General features: G+C 52.1%; 1 protein-coding gene across 9 annotated transcripts in view; it reads right to left on the reverse strand.

The window, feature by feature from the left end:
* RAP1GAP2 (RAP1 GTPase activating protein 2) overlaps nt 1–20,473 on the reverse strand; it is a 223,685-nt gene that overhangs the window by 91,088 nt on the left and 112,124 nt on the right. For all 9 annotated transcript variants that reach the window (XR_009614433.3, XM_060646970.3, XM_060646974.3 and 6 more), the window contains one exon: nt 10,515–10,599. Coding sequence is in view for 8 of the 9 variants with exons in the window: in XM_060646970.3 (XP_060502953.1) it covers nt 10,515–10,599 (85 nt within the window). In the remaining variant the exon portion in view is untranslated. The remainder of the gene's footprint in view (nt 1–10,514; nt 10,600–20,473) is intronic.

The following is a 20,473-nucleotide window of genomic DNA, read 5'->3' on the forward strand; positions in this document are numbered from 1 at the left end:
ATGATCCAGAGAATAATCCCTCCCCGAAAACCCCTTCCCTAAGTCTGAATTTGCTGGGCAGGACCCTTTGTTTGGGTCTTTTTCCAAGACCCTCACTGTCAGCCACATTTATCAGGAAGGGTTTGGGATCTAATACACAGGGCTCAGGTGGGGCCAATCACACAAAATGCAATTTCAGTTTTGTTCATTGGATAGGGAGAGGCACCTCAACCATGCTCGCCAGGTAGAGCAAGAAATCAGGAGAAACTGAGAAGAAACTATATTAACAGAAAAATCAGTATACTTCCTTCTAGACTTTCCCTCTAACCATTGCTGTTCTCTGGAGGAATCATAATGACTAACATTTCTGGAGAACATGCTAAGTGCCTCTGTTCTAAGTGATAAGCATACATCATGTCAATTCATCTCCACCACAACCACACGAAGCAGGTTCTCTTATGTCTCTGTTCTACCAATGAGGAAACTGAGGCACAGAGAAGTTACACAGCTAGGAAGTGGTAAAACCCTAAGCCCAGGCAGACTGGCTCCAGAAACTGTGTTCTTAACTACTACTCAATATTGCTTCACATCTTTGAGAAAGAACCTCAAAGGGGCCCAAGTCCAGGTCAAAGGAATGAAATTAGCCTTCACAGTGGGGTAGACCATGCGGCCTGTCAGAAGGAAAGGGGGATGGGCTAGGGACTCAAAGGACAGGGGAAGAGGGTTCCCAGAGAAAGGATTCTGGAAGACTAGCCATTCCCCCCACATAAGGGAGAGAAGGAACAAGGCCCAAGTGGCCCACGTGGCTAGTCCAAGTCCTGTGGTCTAGACTCCAATTAGCAATGTCTAGGAACCAGGGTTCCTCTCTGATGCCTCCAGTTCAAAGGCCAGTATCCCAAGGCTACAGGGGAACAGGCCACGGACTCTCATGTGCTGATGGCTCCCAGTTCCCTAGAGAGAAGCCCTGACTATATGTTTCTCAAGGGCAAGAACCACATCATCACCATCACCATCACCATCATCAGTGCCTGACTGGCTCAGTTCATGGAGCATACGACTCTTCATCTCAGGGTTGTGGGTTCAAGCCCCATGGTGAGTACAGAAATTACTGAAAATCTTTTTTAAAATTACCATTATTATCATCACAACCAATTATTGACCATCTACTATGTGTTAGGCACTCTACTAGCTACCTCATGGATTACCTCATTACTTCTCACACCCCCTCCTCCAGGTCAGATGGCCATTGTCCCTCCACTACAGGAGAAGAAATTACAGGTTAGGGAGATTAAGTAACACACTCAAATGATTCACACAAAGGAGTCTGGAATAGCGTTTAAGACAGCACCGGCTCCAGAGTCACACAGACAGACCTGAGTCCATATCCTGGCTCTGCACTCACCAGCTATGGGACCTTGAGCAAATAACTTAACCTCCTCTGACAATTTCAATCAGAGATGCCAGAAGTAATTCATCTCAAATGTCAACTCCAATGACTGGCGGCAGCTGCCTGCAGTGCTTTGATGGAGAGGATTCTGAGACGGCATCCAAACTCATGGGAAAGAGTACTGTGATCAATTACTAACATCCACCATGGGCCAGGAGGGTGGAGTGACAGCACCAGTGTCAGGGATTTGCCATTCCACATCTAGAGAAGCACCACGGCTTGGAAAAACAACCATACAAATACACTTATATGACCAGCGGACCTTTGACTAAAGCACCAGAGCAACTGAAAAGTCTTTCCATATATATATGGGAATACATGGACCTAGATTCCATATCATGCCATACACAATTAAATTCCGATGTGTCTGAGACCTACAGCTAAAACCATAAAGCTTCTAGAAGGAATCTTTGTGATATGAACTGAGCATGCACTTCTTAGGACACTGAAAGCAACAGATATAAAATGAAAAATCAGACATCACCAAAATTAAAACTTCTGCTCATCAAAGGCACTGTTAAGAAAAGGTATGAACTAGGGTGCGTGCCTGGCTCAGTAAGCGGAGTGTGTGACTCCTGATCTCAGCATTGTGAGTTTGAGACCCATACTGGGTGTAGAGATTACTTAAAAACAAAATCTTAAAAAAAAAAAAAAAAGTAATGAACTTGTATCCCTACTAAGTAAAGAATGGCTACAAGAAGACAACCCGACTTTAAGGGGGAACACAGGGCAAAAGGAACTATGAGACAGTCCACAACCATGTGAAAAAATGCTCAGCATCATTAGTCACCAGGAAAACGCAAACTAAAACCACAATGAGATGCCCCTACATGCCCACTCAAGCGGCTAAAATTAAATAGACTGACAATGGCAAATGTTGACGAGGATGTGGAGCAATCGAAATTCTCATAACATCGCCAGTGGGAATGTAAAACGGTACAACCATTTGGCAATTGGCAGGTACGTATAAGGTTAACCATTCACCTACCTGTTGACCCAGCAATTTCACTCTAGATATTTACCTGAGAGAAATGAAAACACATCTCCGAAAAACAAAAACAACAAAACAAAACAAAGCAAATCAGAATGTGCATAGCATTTGGCTATTCATTACAGCCAAAACTTAGAAATAACCCAAATGTCCCTCAACAGGAGAATGAACAAATTGTGGCACATTCATACAATGGCAATAAAAAGGAATAAACTACCAACACACTGGCAGCTCGAGCAGACCTCATAGATCTTAGGTGGAGCTGGACACAAAGGAATACATAATATAGGATTCCTTTCAAATGAGCTCTAGAATAGGCAAAATAAACTCATAGTGGAAAAAATCAGAGCCCTGGTTGCTTCTGCGGTAGGGGCAAGTCGTGGGGTGTGGAGGAGGATAACTAGAAAGGGACACAGTAGAACATTCTGGGGACACAGAAATTTCCTATCTCTGAATCTGGTATAGGTCACATGAACATATTAGTAAAAGTGTAAAGTTAAGATTTACGCATTTCAACGTAAGTACATTTTTTAAAAAGCAGTTACACCTAAAGTGATGTGCAAGAAGTGTAAGCTAGTTGGCCTTAAAGCATGAACAAAATCAGGACAACATACGTGTGTGCACATATGCACGCATGAGGCATGGCTTCTGCAGGTGGTGCACACAGAAACACCTCCACGTTCTTAAAGCCTCCGAGGTGCATCCCCGCAGACACAGATGCAGGCAAGTCCTTTCTCATGGCCACACTGTCCTTGGGCTCCTGGGAAGTAGCTCCCAAGGGGATGATATCTGAACAGGTGACATAAATGGGGTCTGTGTGGGGACCAGAGACAGTCCTCCCAGGGCCCAGAGCATCACCGAGAACCTCTGCCGCAGTAGTAATGAGAGAACAAATATGTCTCCTAATTCTCACATGCCCCTCCAGGGCTTGAAAGGGAGAAACCAAACCTTCCTGCTATGTCCTTGAGCCCTTGTGCCCCAAGAAGGTCCCCAATATCCTTCCCACAAATGCTTCTGTACCTCATCCATACAAAATTGGCAGATCTCAGCGGGGGGCTGACACCCCCTCACCCAACCCTAATGGAGCAGGGGAGCAGTCTCCCTTCCAAGCATGGACAGAAGAGAGGAGGCAGGAACCAGGAACAAACTAAAGGGCTGGCGTTGGGCCTGGGGCCTGGGACCAGCTACGAGCCAGCTACAAGTCCAAGAGCAAAGCTCAGCCCTGCCCCCGTGGGGAGTGAATGGCTGATGGGAGCCTTTGTGCCAGTCTGAGGGCAGTTCCTCTCACACCTTCTCCAGCCCCCTTTGTGCGAGTCTGAGGGCAGTCCCTCTCACACCTTATCCAGCCCCCTTTGTGCCAGTCTGAGGGCAGTCCCTCTCACACCTTCTCCAGCCCCCTTTGTGCCAGTCTGAGGGCAGTCCCTCTCACACCTTCTCCAACCCCCTTTGTGCCAGTCTGAGGGCAGTCCCTCTCACACCTTAAAGCATGAGCCTGGGAAGGTGTGAGGAGGAACCTGCACAACTCTGCCCAAAGGGAATGAAGAGGGTGCAGAGAAGAAGGCTCCTAGGACTCCGTTTTCTTCCCTGGCATCTGGAAACTAATACCCTCCTGACCTACCCTTGAGGGTTTTGAGAGCATTAATGAGTCATAGAGAGCAGAGTACCACAGGAGCAATGTAGGAACGAGACTTCCTGTTCATCTCCACAGGAGGAACCCCAGGCCCCCATTGTCATCTTCTAGAAGAGAGAAGGTCTGAGAGGGACTGCCCTCAGACTGGCACAAAGGGGGCTGGAGAAAGTGTGAGAGGGGGTTGCCCTCAGACTCAGACAAACGGGACTGGAGAAGGTGTGAGGGAGGTGGGGGGCTGCCCTGATGTTCGCACAAAGGGGGCTCGAGAAGGTGGGGAAGGGGCTGCCCTCAGACTCACTCAAGGGAGGATGGAGGAGACTGAGAAAAGGTCACCTCCCAGCATCCCAGGCCACTCCAGGCCTAGTGGAGACCCAGAGACAAGTACAACAGTTCAGATCAAGGTCAGAAGAAGTCCCAGCAATGTCACCTTCAACGAAACGCCCAGCACATTTACTGGGAGCTGGGAGAGAATCGGGAGGGTCCACCCCAACCCTTCACTTCACGAAGCCCAGAAAGGTTGTCGTCTCCGATCAGTCCCAGGGGGTTAGCCCAACCCCACACTTGCCATCAGGGTCCTTCCGCCTCCCCCACCCCGCCTCCCCAAGAAGCCACCCTCACTCCTCTCCACCCCACTGAGGAGCCACATGACACATTTGAGCTTGTCACATGCTGAGCCATATGGTTTCTTCTGCTCAGTTAAGGCCCCCTGTAGACAGCAGGTTCTTTGAGGGGTGAGGACTGTGGCCTCGGTTTGACCCCACAGAGCCCAGCGTAGCGCTGGGCACACACAGTGAGCCGTCTCCAAATGCCTATTGATCCATTGGGCACGGAAATCAGATCATAAAAACTGTGGACCTGGAAGCAATCCACAGCATTCCCAGGGAGACAGCCCCAAACCCCTCTCCCAGCCCACCCTGCACCATCCACAGTGTGAGTTCGGGCTGGAACTGGGCTCTCGTTCAGCCCATCTGCTTAGCATCTCTTTGGTTGCTTTTTCTCAGTTTCATATTAGAAAAAAAAGAAAAAGAAAAAAAAAACCCTGAAAAACACAAACAGCAAAGGGGCGGGGGAGGGGGAGTGAAGACCAGTTGCATCAGGCACCCAGCGGGGGCAGAGGCCTGGCCTGGGGAGGCTGGAGGCTTCCTCTGTCCCGGGAGTCCCCTCCTGGTGGGAGGACAGACCAGACCAGCGGCTGTCCTGGCTGTGAGGAGCCGGACGCGGGGAGCACTTTCCCAAAACTGGTTTGGGTCCTGGAATTTGGACCACAGGAGAAACACAACTGTCTTCAGGGGGAGTCTAATTTCGCACCCAATTTACCTACAAAAGAAATGAATCATCATCCATCCCTGACATTCTGTGACTCCCAAGCTAATCCACCAAAAGGGTGTGCCTGCCACCCCTGCCCCAGGCCTGTGGGGCCAAGGAAACCAGGGGAGACCCGCCCCCGCTGCCCAGATGCCGGGAGTGGGGCAGGGGCAGTGCCACAGAGCCCCCAGGGCCGGAGACCCTGGAGAGAATCCGGCCCCACCCTGAATGTCTCAGACCTCAGTGTGCAATAATAACCTAGGGATGTCGGAAGGTATCAGCAAAGCGGAGGCCCGATCCCGCCCTGGACATGGACATCACAAGCACCAACCCAATCCGTGCAGGTGAGACCCCACCTAAGACTGACGAGGAAGGAGGGAGCCTCGGGCCGCATCTTTAAGAACACATGTGCAAGGGCTTAATTTAGAAAAGCATTACCTAGAGACAAAGAGTCTGCTGGGATGTAACATTCAAGCGAAACCAGAGAAGCAGCAGATGAAACACAGGCTCTTCCGACCTGGATGTCCTGTACAGCCCACAAGGCATAAACATCCACCAGGCACCACCCCAGCCAGGGGACTCAGAGAACAGGGCGGTCGCAGCCCTCAAGGAGTTCCATGCAGGGAGGTGTCAGGATGACCAGCAACATGACTCGGTAAGTGCAGTCACAAAAGGGACGCTCCCTTCGCGATGAGCAGGCTGGCGTGAGGCTTGTGGTTGTGACCACATGAGTCAGTCTGCTTTGCCAAAGGACAAAAAATATCCTTGCCACAGCCAGCCTCCTACCCGCGGCCACAGGCTAAGTCCTTGCCACAGAATAAATCCAAGTAACAGTCATAAAGAGACTTTTAAGTCCAGGTACACCACACACACACACACACACACACACACACACACACACACACTGACACCAACCACAGAAGGGCCTTGACACCACTGTGAGTCCTCGGGGTGACCCCCGACATCTTCCTCTGAGTCCTCAGCTCTAACCTTGGCCTTGGGGCTTTGGACAGTACATTCGCCCCATAGGTTGCTGCTCTGCTCTGAGGCTGTCCGAGGTCCCGATCAGGCCAGCCCTCCTTTACCCCTGCCAGCCTGCTGGGCCCTGTGCTGGCCAGAACAGAGCAGGGTCAGGTACCCAGAGTACAGTCATAAGTAATTTTTTGAATGAATCACTACGTTCACTAATAAACTCTTCCTTGTGCTCCAGATTCGTGATCAGCCCCTTCCCTCCTATATCCACGCGTCCTCCTGGTTCCTCTCTTTCAACATTTCCACTCACTCCTCAACACACCCCTGCCTGCTGTCCAGTCCTCCCTCCCCGGAACTGTTCTGAGTTACGGCAGCAAGGCCACCAGGCCACTGCACGCTCCACATCACGCCTGGCCTCTGCAGCAGCTCACACAGCTGCCCATTCCTCCTTTGTTAAATGCTCCTCCCACCCGGTCTCCAGCCTCCTCCACAACAGCCTTTGCCTGGGGGAGCCCCTCAAGGGGCCGCCCCAGGAATCTCTCCTCTTCTCACCGCACCCTCTCCCTGGAGCGCCCACTGCCCCTTGCCTGACCTTCCACTCCAACTTTTAACTCCCACCTCTAGAAGAATGGGTCTAGATTCCTGCCTCCAATCCAGACCCTTCTTCTGAGTCTGGCCTCCAAATACTCAGCGGCTCACTGACACCCCCATTTGTGTCTCAAGCATGTGCGACACAGCACTTAGAACTTAAGCCCTCACCCTCCCTCTTGAGTCCACCATCTCAGAGAATGGCTGTACCATGCATCAGTTGTTCCCAACCTGGAGCCGCCCTTGCCTCCTACCTGTCCGCAAATCCTCCTGTCTCATCAATTTACCTCCTAGGAAATCGAAGATCTGATCACTTCCAAATAACTCCACAGACCCCTCAGAGACAGGCCACCGTCATTCCCTAACCCCCTCTGCACTGGACTCCTTTGGTGGCCTCCCAACCCTACCCCACTTTCCACTCTGCTCCTCCTACAAATTCTCCGCCCAAGAGCCAGGGTGATTTTCCAAAAGTTGCATCATCTAGGTAGTGCTCTAGCTAAAATCTTCAATGACATCAGTGCCCTTAGTTAGGATAAAGCGCAAAATCTTTAACGAAACTTCTAAGGGTTGAGGTGGGCAGGATGGGCAGACTGAGTGAAGGGGATAGAAGATACAAGCTCCCAGTTATAGAATAAATAAATACGGGGATAAAAGGCACAGCATAGGAGCGCCTCAGTGGCTCAGTCAGTTAAGCATCTGACTTTGGCTCAGGTTGTGACCTTGAGGTTCATGAGTTCAAGCCCCACAGCAGGCTCTGTGCTCTCAGCCTGAAGCCTGCTTCAGATCCTCTGTCTCTCTGTCTCTCTCTCTCTGTCTCTCTCTCTCTTTCTCTCTTTCTCTACCCCTCCCACACTCTCTCTTTCTCTCAAAAATAAACATCAAAAAAAAGAAAGGCACAGTATAGGGAAGATAGTCAATGGTGCTGTAACAGCGTGTGGTGACAGGCGGCAGCTACACTCGTGGGGGGCACCGCGTGACATGGAGACTTGTCAAATTGCTATGCTATACACCTAAAACTCGTGTAACATTGTGTGTCGACTATACTTCAACATACAAAAATGTTCTCAGACCAAATTAAAAAAATAATAATAAAATAAACAAAACTTGCAAGGGTCTGCCTCTCCATCCCTAACTGAATGCTCTGACCATTCTGCCCTCCCTCCCGCCTCAGGCCCCGCCCCTCCCGCCTCAGGCCCCCGTCCCTCCTGTCCCAGGGCCTACAGACCCGGCAGCAGTGCTTGTGCATAGCAGTCTGGAATGCTGATTCTGAGAGTCTGCACTCCTAAGGAGCTCCCAAATGATGCGGGCCTTGCCGGTCCCTTGGCCTCACTTTGAGTAGCAAGCATCTGGAACACTCTCCTCCACTCTGACTGCATCTTTGCCCGACGAAGTCCTACTCAATTCCCAGGGCTCAACTTCAACATCCTTTCCTAAGAAGTCCTCCCTGACCCTCTCCAAGGTTAGGTTGGATTCCCTCACACACGTCCCTTGTATTGTCCCCAAGCTATGCTGGGCTTCTCCTTTGGAACACTGATCACACCTAACAGTCCATCCTGCATCTTAAAGTTAGTTTTTCAACTTTCGTCTCCCTAGCTAGACTACAAGCTCCAGGAGGGCGGGCACTTCGATGCCTTGTTCGCCACCAGGTCCCCAGCACTCAGCAACGGGCTTTGCTGGCACATGGTCAGCACTTGCGGTAGAAAGCTGTTTGGTCTTGCCTTCCCTGCATCCACCTCCCCATCTTCTCCTCATGACACCCTAATTTTTCTTTGAGGAACCACCCTTCCCCCCACTCTCAGTTCTTTGGGCTTAGAGAGTGGGCCTGCGACCTGGGTCTGGCCAATCAGAGCCTCCATCATTCTGGCCGCAATGATTGGTTCAGAGACAGACAGGTGACCTAAGCCAGGCCCTCAAGCTTCCTCCCTGAGACTTCCGCTGGAACTGCTGGGGGAAAGATACTCTTCTTTCTACTGAAGTTACTTAGCAGGTAGGAGCTACTGTCACCATCCTGCCACCACAGAGACAGAGCTTGACAAAGAATGAAACCAACAGAGAAGAGAGATGGAAAGAGACAGATCTCAGATGCAGCCATGCCTGGAGTCTACAGTTGCCATTAGAAAGCAAGAAATTCCCTTTCATGCTTAAGCCAAAGTGAGTTTATGTTTCTGTCACTGGTACCCAAGAGTCCTGACTAATACAACATTTGAGCAAATACTGGGTGCTGAATGAATTAAATAAGCATGTGAGTAAGTAAAGCCTGCCAAGAGAACTCAGGGATTCCTCCTCGGAGACTTTCAGGGTTCTCCCCACAAACTCCTACCACCCATGAGCACAGTGACAAGCATCCCACATCCAAACTTGCAGACCAAGGGGCTGACACTCAGAACGCTTCTTGGCATTACTCCGTGCAAACTGGCTGACAGAGGCTGTCTGGCTGTCAATGCCCCTGGGTACTCCTCCAGGTGGAAAGCAGGGGTGTCCTCACTCAGCCCTGCGCCCCACCTATTCCAACCAGGGCAGGCTCTGGCTGTCATTCCAGGATATTCCCCCTTGTTGCACACCCTACAGCTCTCCAAGCGGTGGGCATTCTGTATGGGATGATAATGGAGCGGTGGCTCTCATCCACTTCTTGGTGGGGTGGGGTGGGGGGGGGGGTGGGTAATCACTGTGCAGCAGATCGGTCAGGGGAGAGGGGGGACAGCAGAAAGCAACAGGGGAGAGATGCTTAATCATTTCCTTGTGAGTCATTTCACAGCAGAGCCCCCTGGACAGAGATAGAGGCTGGCATAGATGTCCCTTCAGATGACTCAGGAAGCAGGTGACCTCTTTAGAGCTAGTCCTCACCTGGCAAACTGTGGGAGGGAGGGAAGAAAGGGGATGCATTGCTGCCTAGGCAGGAATACTGGCTGAGCCTAAGTCCTCCCTGAGAGCCAGCTCAGCCCTGTAACCATTCTGGGGGGGCGGGAGGGGGGTGCTGAAAGATGAAGGGGGAAGGGCATGGTGGGGGAAGGGTACAGTTGCCTCAGGCCCTCTCCAGGAATGAGTAGTCATGGCCTGGGGTTCTGGGAGACAGTCTCCCAGGAAAGAGACTTGTGAATGAAGTGCGAATAGGAAAAGAATTACTGACCCCAAGAAGCTCCAGGGCAACTCTCCCACATGGGGATGACAGGGCCAGCCCAGGAGGGCCAGTCAGAGGCAGGTAGACCAGCATGCAAGTGCCATTCAAGTCCCAGGAGGGTCCCACCCCACAGGACCCCCGCCTCCCCCAGCCCCAGAGCAAGGCAGCCCTCCTGGGCAGTGGTCCCTTAAGGCACCAGGCTGCATTCCAAGTCTCCTCGCTTACTCCTGCCTGAGTCCCTTGTGCTGGACCCCACAGCTCCCCAAGGCCTCTCGCAACCCCATTCAGCCCCAGTCTATTTCCTCACTGCCCCTGACACCCCCAAGCCTCAGTCACACTTTCCTCCCACACTGGTGAGCTCAAGTGGACACTGCCTCCTGAGGTGTCAGGGCACTCTCTGGCTCCCACTGGATGGAAGTTTCCGGGCCTGGGACTGAAGGGACAGCCACCTCCCCTTCCCACTCACCAACTCTAAGCCTCTTACCTTCATGGTGGGAGGCGCAGTAAGAGGAGGGGACAGCGGCCGGTCTGGGAAGGTCACATCCGAGCTGTTGGCCAGCTCCTGCTTCCTGTGAAGAGGCCACAGAACACAGAAGACATGAGTCAGGGCCTGAGCCATTCCCTCTCTGCCAAGAGCAGCTGGGCATGAGGACCCGGTCTAACACACACTGCGTGAAACCAGAGTGGAATGCATCCTCTGCTGGAATGTCCTAAACCCTCCAGTGGGGCTATTCCACATGTGGTTCCTGCACCAGCCACATGGGCATCACCTGGGAACTTGTTAGAAATGTAAATGCCCAGGTGCACGCCAGAGTCTCCAGCGACGGGGCTAGGAAGCTGGGTCTTACGATCCCTCCAGGCGACTATGATATCCACTGATGTACCGGGGCCACCACTCTTAAGACATACGGGACCCACAACACCTAAGGGCCTCCAAGGCACCAACAAATGCTTCAAGGCATCAAAATAAACTAACTGTTTTACCACAACAGCAAAGTTTGACACAGTGGAAAATAACTAGGCCCTGAAACTGTAGCAATTACCGTTTATCTTCAAGTTTTTTCATTTGTCAAAATTATAGGGGTTAGCAAAATACTCTACATGTATACGTTTAGTAGATGTATTTCAAAATACATTAAAAAAAATTTTTTTTCAACGTTTTTTATTTATTTTTGGGACAGAGAGAGACAGAGCATGAACGGGGGAGGGGCAGAGAGAGAGAGGGAGACACAGAATCGGAAACAGGCTCCAGGCTCCGAGCAATCAGCCCAGAGCCTGAATCAAAATACATTTTAATTAAGGACCAGCAAAAAGACAGAGACAGAAGAGGAGCATAAACATTTGTGATTCATCCTTCCTGGGTACCCTTTGCCCCTTCCCCCCGCCCCCCCCCCCCCCGCCACACACAAACCAGGGCCAGAGAGCTGACCTCCGGAGGATGGGGCTGCCTGCTGTGTAAGCTGCAGGTAGAACTTATTTTAGTTCACGTGGGCTAGGACCATGGAGAAGCAGCTAAACAGAGTTATGTCACCATGACAACATGACTGTGACAAGTTCACTGCTCTCACACACTCCCCACTTGCCATCTGGCCCTTGCCGGTGACCAGGGAGTGCTAGTTCGCAGTCTCATCACCAGGCACGATGTTTGCAGTGAGATAAGTCTCCGGAGCAACGATTGATTATGCAACAGGGCCAGCTGGGCAGAACCTGGGGGAGCCCCAGACAGGGACTATGGTGTCCTGGACGTGCCCTGGCTATCTCCCGGGACAGCAGCGAGAGGTGAGGATATGACAAGCCCAAGAAGACCAGGCTGAGCCATCAAAGCTCCCAACTCTGCTGCCGTCTCCTTCTCTAGAGCTCCACCCTGAAGCAGCCAAGAGAGTCAGCCTGACACCTGGGTCACACTTAAATGACCAAAGGACCCCCACTGCCACCTTGACAGAATGCTTCTTGTACTTTGCAGCCCACATCTCGCCAACAGGGATCACAGCCCCAACCCCAAGCCTCCTTCATGAGAGAGGCCCGGCCTCCCCACAGAGCCTGGCCTACCTGCCTTTCCAGAGGCAGCCCTTGCCCTGAGACCCACACACCACCCCAGCCTGGCTCCCCTCAGCCCACAGGGCAGGCCCAACCTAAAAGAAGACAGGCCAGGTGCCACGGGGCCCTGTCTCCCCGGCACGACCCCTGCCTGCCCCCGCAGCTGGCCATGCCTCATCCTCATCTAGGCAACCAGGGAAGGAGACCGCGTGAACGTCTTGGCAGAGGATCCATATGACCCCATTGACCTCAGCCTGTCAATCCCCCTTTCTGATCCTCCGTCTGCCTTGCCCCTCCTGTCTTCCTGAACCCAGTCTCTCTCTGAGGGCAGGAAAGGTGGGGGACCCCCTCCCTCCGAGTCCAGACTATAACCGGCCCAAGAACCAGCAGGGTCACGACTCAGCACATGTACGTGTGTGCATGCACACACGCACACACACACACGTGAGGAATGCATGAGGCTCCTTCCACCTCTCAGAGCCACCGCCTCCCCGTTATGGCCTGGAACCGGCGTGGGGTCCAGCCCAGCTGCTCTGGCCCTCACCTGCCTGTGGACCCCACAGAGCTGCGTCCCAGCACAGACTCACCCCCTCCGGTCACTCTGCCTTTTCCCCTGCAGCCTCTGCTCCGTCCTCAATGGGCCCAGCCTCTGAGAGCCATGGTGGGGGAAAGGGAGTGGCGGGAGGGAGATGATCAAGGATGGGGGCACCACCCTCGGGTCCCCTCAGGTGAGAATGGACAAGGGCTGCTCCCCTTGGGGCCTGGCAGCCAAGGAGGAAGAAGCATGCAAGGAAGGCAGAGGAGGCAAGCCCCCTACCCAAAGTCTACAGGGCTGTGCAGGGGGTTAGCTGAGGACCTCTGGACTAGTCCCCTGGAGGGAGCTGTGGCAAACTTGCCTGACAGCAGTCCTGGCTCTCCAGACACACTAATCCCAGAGGAGGGCAACACTGGCAGGTCAGCTGGTCAAAGGACGCTCAGATACACAGTCACACTGTCCACTTCTCTCCCTAAGGTACTCAACGTCCCCTCCCATGGGACCAGAGCAGATGTGATTATTACTCAAGGTCCCTGAGTCTCAGGCAAAGGACCACTGCCCCCAACGCTCCCTGGGCTGAGCCCGCCTTCCCTGCACCAGCCCGTTTTCCCTGGATGCTGGAATAAGCCCCTGGGACCAGTCTCCAGGGAGTGGTGAGGACAATTTGTGGGGAACACAGGGCGTCTTCCAGCCAGAAGGATTTCCTGAATGATGTCTGGAGCCTGGAAAGTGCTGGAGCAGGAATGGGCACCAGGGGCTAGCAGCTTTGCACCAGTTCTGGGCTCTTCCGAGATACCAGATGTGATGCCTGGGTAGGTAGAAGGCAAGACTGCTGCTCTCAGAAAGATCCGAACTCAGAGTACACCCAGGACCTTGGCTGCAAATCGACCCTTCACTGATCGGTATATATAGATGGCTCAAGTGGCCTATGGGAGGGGAGGGGACGTGTGTCCCCTTCCCCACGCTCAACTCCGAGGAGCCAAACGTACTTAATCAAGAGCCAACCGCCTCTTATGGGTTGAATCACGTCCCCCCCAAACAATATGCTGAAGTCCTAACCTCCAGGCCCCATGAATGTGTCCTTATTTGGAGATGTAATCAAGAGATCATCAGGGCCGTCCCTTAATTCAATCTGGCTGGTGTCCTTACGAGAGGAGAAGGTGGCCATGTGAAGACACAGACACAGGGAGAACGCCACATGACAATAGTGGCAGAGACTGGAAAGAGGCGGCGGGAACACCGAGGGTTGCCAGCCACCGCCAGAAGCTGTAGGAGGCAAGGAAGGAGTCTACCCCAGAGGCTGCAGAAGGAGCAGGCCCCTCTGACACCTTGATTTTGGACTTCTAGCCTCCAGAATAGAGACAACAAAGGTTTGTTGTCTTAAGGTGCAGGTCCGTGGCACTTGGTTACAGCAGCCCCAGGAGACAAATGTGCTACCCAAGTCCCAGGTGCTAGCCTCGGCCTTGTAATTGGAGGACCAAAAACAAAGACGATGAAATCCCTGCTTCAGCGTCATCACCCCAGCCATGGTCAGCTGGGCTCAACCTCGTCCTGCCCCCGCCCTCACAACCAAGGACATTCGTTTGGGAGCCACCCTCCCAGGGACAGCCAGGCCCAGCCCAGTCACCAGCTGGTACTGTGATAAGACGAGTAAGAACTTTGGTGCTCAGCGCCATTCCAGCCGAGAGAACTGGCAAACAAATCATACATAAGTCGGTGAAAGTGACACGATTACACCAAGAGATAACCTTCAGTCTGCTCTCATTTATTAGAAGCATAAGGCAAATTATTAGCAGAGGTGGTGTCCTTACTATTACTTATAACAACTTTCTTGTGACCCACGGTGATCCTGACATTATCACGGCACTGAGTCTGAAACTGCCTCACTGGCCAAGCCAGCTGAATGCTCATACACAGCTCTGATGACATGGGACCCATGGGGAGGGGGGGGGGGGGGGCGCCGGGGAGAACAGAGAGGCGGCAGACAAGGGAGGAAGAAGATCATACAGACAGCTAAAAGAGAAAGGTGGTAAAACAGGCAGGAATGAGAGGGTCAGGGGCCTCCTCCAGCCTCCAGGGGTCCTGGAGGTGCTACCCACGCAGCATCCCTCTGCCCCAAAACCATCTGCCACTGAGGGTCTCTGCTCTGGGATTCCTTCCCCAGAAGCATGGGCGATCCTGGGGCAGCTGGGAGAGGGCCTGGCTGGCTTTAGCCAAATGCAAACCTCTGGAGGAAGTGATCAGAGAGCCTTTGGGAGAAGCTGAGAAAGCCAGGAGATGGGTCACCAGATGGGACTGTTCACAGGGCACTGGACACACCCCAGGTGGGGGCCCTACTTACAGTACCCTGGCCTCCAGCTCCTCCCTATCCAGCTTCGATTTCTCGACCCTAGACCATTTGAGGCCACTGCAGCCGCCATGTCCCCCACACTTCTATGAAAGTGCCCTCCACTAGGGATCAAGGGACTCCCAGGTTCCAGTCTGGCTCCACCCACCACCCCACTGCATGACCTTGGGTAGGTTACCTCACTTCTCCACATCTGCAAAGATGGGGGTGATGATGTTCTGAGGAATTAAATGTAATGGCCGTGAAATAAAACATAAAATCCTATACAAACGTAGACTATTGTTATTTTCATCATATTTATTGTTACTATAACCCAGAAAATGGTGATCTGGTCTCCGAGTAGAGAGAGAGAAGTGAGGGTCCAGGACTGTTTAATGTCTCTGAAAACATTTCTGGCATCTCAAATAAGCACCCATGCTAGCCCCAGGGAACTACTCTCAGGAGCATAACCACTGGTTAATAATCAACAGGAAAACCTTTCACCTATCAGCAGATGGCTCTGGGGCCAGGTTTAAGCCTTCCTCCGGAAGAGAGTTCTCCCAAACCCACAAACCCCCTCTGCATCTCTCACCCCACCAGGTCCCCAGCCACCCAGCCATGCTTGGCTGGGTTTTCTCCCGTTTTCCAAATAGCCAAGCTAAAGGAATGCAGACAGTTGGCCACTATAAGAAGCTTCCCAGGAAAACGCAACCAAAAAGGAATGAGGCATACCATTCACAACAGCCAAAAGGTGAAAAGAACCCCGTGTCCGCACGCAATGAATGAATAAACAAAATGTGGTCTGTGGATGGAGTATTATTCAGCCATAAAAAGGAACAAAGTACTGACCTATGCCACAGCGTGGATGAGCTTCGGAAACATTACGCTACGTGAAAAGACGCCAGACACAAGAGGCCACATGTTATTATGATTCCATTTACGTGAAATGTCCAAAACAGGCACATCCAGAGACAGAAAGTAGACTAGCAGTCACCAGGGGCAGACAGAGAATGGAGAGGAACGGGGAGTTTCTTTCCAAAGTGATAAAAATGTTCTGGAACTACATGCTGGTGACAGTTGCACAACTTTGTCAATACACTAAAAAGCATTGGGTATAAAAGGGTGAATGTTATGGCATGTAGATTAAAACTGAATTTTTAAAAATGAACAAGAGAGAAGGGGCTAACTGGACTCTAGTTCTGTCACTTCTGCTTACTGTCCTCACCGGCTGCCCTTTGGTGCCCGCAGGGCCCCGGGCTGTGCAAGCTCTGCCTGTGCGGCAATGCTTCAGACACTGACTGGGATCCCAGCCACGCCCTTCGTCCCACTCCCAGCCCTCAGGAGTACCTGCACTGTCACTGATTTGGAGAGATCTTCTGAGTTCTAGCTGATCACACTTCCCCATCCTATACAACCAACTAAACCACAAACAATAGGAAATAACATAATATAAAAGATTCATGAGAAATCATCGTAAGAATCAGACACAATGAGAGGAAAGAAGAATTAGAAGCCTGATGAGCTGAACCTCAAAGTCTCCGTCTCTCGGCTTTCTCATCTGCAGAATGGGCGGGCTAACTCCCAATGCCGGTTCCCTGAACAGGACTCAGAAAATTGTGTTCAACTCCTCGAGGGCTAGTGTCTTGACAGTTTTTATGGTGGCAGATACTTATGTGGTCCCTGGGTAAGGCGGGCCAGGGGGACGGATGAGCAGGGGACACCAGGCCGGGTGCAGGCTGAGGTCCATACCCAGAGGAGTCTGCCTTGCCGGCTACAGAGACCCCAGACCCAGCACACAATCACATAACCCTCATTCTGGCAGCAAGCAGTGCTGGGGCATCCCCATGGTTGGAAGCACCTTGAGAGGCTCCGTGCAGGCATGGCCAGTCACCCGGGCAGCAGGCTGGATGGAGTAGAGAGAACCAGGCTCTGGCCTCAAGCAAGGCAGGTGGGCAGTGTGTACAGTAAGATCAAAAGCACCGGCTTTATGGCCCAACAAGCCTGGATTTGAATTCCAGCCTTACCGATTAGCTATGTGACCCTGGTCAGGTCACTTCATCTCCATGCCCCTCAGTTTCCACATCTGTAAAATGGTGTAACTATACCCACCTCACCAGTGGCCTGAATAAGCCTGTAAAGAACTTAGCACAGTGCCTGGCACACAGCAAAAACATGATACCTGGCCACTGTCGTTGTTGCCAAGGCGGCCATCAAATGAGGGGGGAGGGAGTGGGTGCAGGGGAGGGGGGTCAAGGCAGAAAGTGAATCCGAGCACAGAGAGGAGGCAGGGACAGCTTCAAACCTGGGGGAACTCGGATGCCCACGTACTTTGGACCCTAAGCTTGGGAGGCAGGGACAGGAGAGCCCAGCCACTGTGTGGGGGCCACCAGGCTCTTGGCACACGCGCATGGCTTGATTCCAAGCCCCAAAGGGACAGACGGAGAGGTGAGGGAGTTAATGTCTGTCCTGTGCTGGGGCCGATGTGGAAGCGGAGAAGAACAGAGCCCCACGGGGCTGGCGGGGAGGCGAGGGGACACAAGGGGGCACAGGATTCGGGAGTGAGAGGTGCCAGCAGGCGAAGGGAGTGAGTCCCAGTGCCCCACCGGTTCCCCTTGAGAAGAGCAGGCACTGCTCACCTGGAAGCATCTGGCATGGTTGACTCTGGTGTCATGTCCCATCCCCGTGCACACTCTAATTGGTTCCTGGAGATTCGGACCCCAACTCTGGACCTTTGATGACTCAAAATTCCCCAAGGATGCAAAATGGCAAACCCCCGCCCCCACCATGCACACCCAATCCTGGGGTTCACGGACACAGACCAGCAGCCCTGGGAGAAACCATTAGAAACCATTCAACAGCCTAATCACACTGACAAGGACATCGAGGCCTGGAGAGGCAAGGGGAGGTGCCCAAATCCCACAGGCAGCCTCTCTCCTGTTCTCCAGAGAGCGCAGTTCCCAAATCACCTCAGCACGAGTATGCAAAAAGTGAGCAGGTCACATCTCAGGAAGAACCTATCAGGAGGCACAGCTGGTTTAGAGACACATATTTATAAAGCATGAATGTCGGGGTGCCTGGCTGGCTCAGTTGGTAGAGCATGCAACTCTTTTTATTTTTTTTTTTTAATTTTTTTTTTTTTTCAACGTTTTGTATTTATTTTTGGGACAGAGAGAGACAGAGCATGAACGGGGGAGGGGCAGAGAGAGAGGGAGACACAGAATCGGAAACAGGCTCCAGGCTCCGAGCCATCAGCCCAGAGCCTGACGCGGGGCTCGAACTCACGGACCGTGAGATCGTGACCTGGCTGAAGTCGGACGCTTAACCGACTGCGCCACCCAGGCGCCCCTCTTTTTATTTTTTTAAGACATTTAAAACAAATCTCCACAGCCAATGTGGGGCTTGAACTCATGACCCCAAGACCCCAAGACCAACAGTTGCACGGTCTACCAACCGGGTCAGCCAGGTGTCCCAGAGCATGCGACTCTTGATCTCGGAGTCATGAGTTCCAACCCCATGTTGGGCATAGAGCTTATTAAAAAAAAAAAAAAAAAAAAAGGCATGAGCATCAGGGGTCCATCCACGGGGTCTGTGGGTCCCCCATAAGGAATGCACTGACAGCAGAACCCAGGGCAGCACAGGAGGTGAATAGGCCACACCCTGGGCAATGAAAGGGGGCTACACATGGGACCAAGGGGAGTTCTGGGTGATACTTCGTGCCTGTAGCTTCAAAGAACACGCTGGCTTCTCTCCAGATGTGTTGAGGATGGCAAGGAGGGCCCTGAATCCCTTGACTGGGCCAGGGGTAAGAGAAAGGACAGGCACCAGGAGGAACAGGACAGGAGGGTGACCCCGCCCTGGAGACCCGGCTATGGCCCCTGGTTAGGGACAAGTGAGCCTCCTGTATTACATCTCAGAGCTGATGGACCAGCCTACACACACAGGCACATCTCCACACTCCTGGGAAAAGCCTTACCCAACAGACAACTTTTAGGACTGACTGACGCCATACGGCTCACACATGAGTAAGCGCAGACTCTGAGGGGTGTGGTGTGGGCCCAAGAGTCACGGAGTCAGAAATTTGGGTGTTGGGGGACACCTGGGTGGCTCAGTTAAGCTTCTGACTTTGGCTTAGGTCATGATTTCACAGTTTGTGAATTCGAGCCCCACACTGGGCTGTCTGATGTCAGCACAGATCCTCAGCCCCCCTCTCTTTTTGCCCCTCCCCCCATGCTCGCTCGCTCTCTCTCTCTCAAAAATAAATAAACTTTTTTTAAAAAAGGTCATTTAGTGATACAGTAGGAAGAAGAGAAGCTAAAAGGCTGGGTGTCAGAAAACCAAGTGATGGGTGCTTCGAACATGACACATCTGAGGAGAAGAACTAGGTTTGTGAAAGGCAGATGATAAAGCATTCATTCTGGACACACCGCAAGTCAGGGGGTCCTGGGAAACCCAGGAGGGATCAGGAAAGTACAGAAGCCTTAGCAGAGAGTCAGGAGTGAGGAGAAGAGAGGTGTGGGTACGCGTGTCATCCAGACTAAACGCGCCGTATCACCTGGAAACAGCTTCCCTCACGTGCTCAGCCTCAGCGCTCAGCCACTCTGCTTGGCACCGTCTGGCCTCAGCTGAAGGAGCCACATCATGGTCAGGGCAAAGATGGCCAGCTCACAGGGTCATGGCCTCAGATAGCTTCAGAACCAATATCACAAACCATGGAGCCACAAAAGCACAGAATATCAGCATTTTCCCAGCCTGTTAGTATTTCATGACCTGGATGCCAAGTACGTGGGGGCTTACTGCATAATTCAGTTTAGATGTATGGCATGCATCACAACAAAAAATATTTTTTTTAATGTTTATTCTTGAAAGACACAGAGAGACAGAGCGTGAGCAGGGGAGGCGCAGAGAGACAGAGGGAGATACATAATCCGAAGCAGGCTCCAGGCTCTGAGCTGTCAGCACAGAGCCTGACACAGGGCTCGAACCCACGAATCATGAGATCATGACCTGAGCCAAAGATGGATGCTTAACTGACTGAGCCACCCAGGCACCCTAACAAAAAATAATTTTTAAGTAGTTCTCTCTCACTTCTTTTAGGAGAGATAGATATAAATATGGGCATGGATACGAACATAGAAGTAGAGACAGACTATATCTGTCTCTGTTGAAACTTCCATGATGAACATATCAGACTGATTACCTGCATTTATTTTGCTTCTTCTAAAGCCCCTTAAAATAACAGTTTTTTTTTTTAAGTGTGAAATGACAAGAGCAAATGTAACAGAAGAGGAAAATCCAGCCTATAGAAGATGGCTTGTGCCTGGAAGATGGGCTGGAATGACCCCAGTGGAGTATTTGATACTTAAGACACGGAGCCTTTGGACAGCCTCCCAACCTGTCACTTCCTCAGCTGCCAGATGACCTTCCCAACCCTCACCACCATAAGAAACTGAGCAACAATCCCTGAGAAAAGACATCTGGACTCCAATGGAAAGGGCAGTTTGCTACCTAATCATCACCCTGCATGGAAGCTCCCAGGTGGCACGCC

Source organism: Panthera onca, chromosome E1 (assembly GCF_046562875.1).
Source record: "Panthera onca isolate mPanOnc1 chromosome E1, mPanOnc1 haplotype 2, whole genome shotgun sequence".
Classification (NCBI taxonomy): Eukaryota; Metazoa; Chordata; class Mammalia; order Carnivora; family Felidae; genus Panthera; species Panthera onca.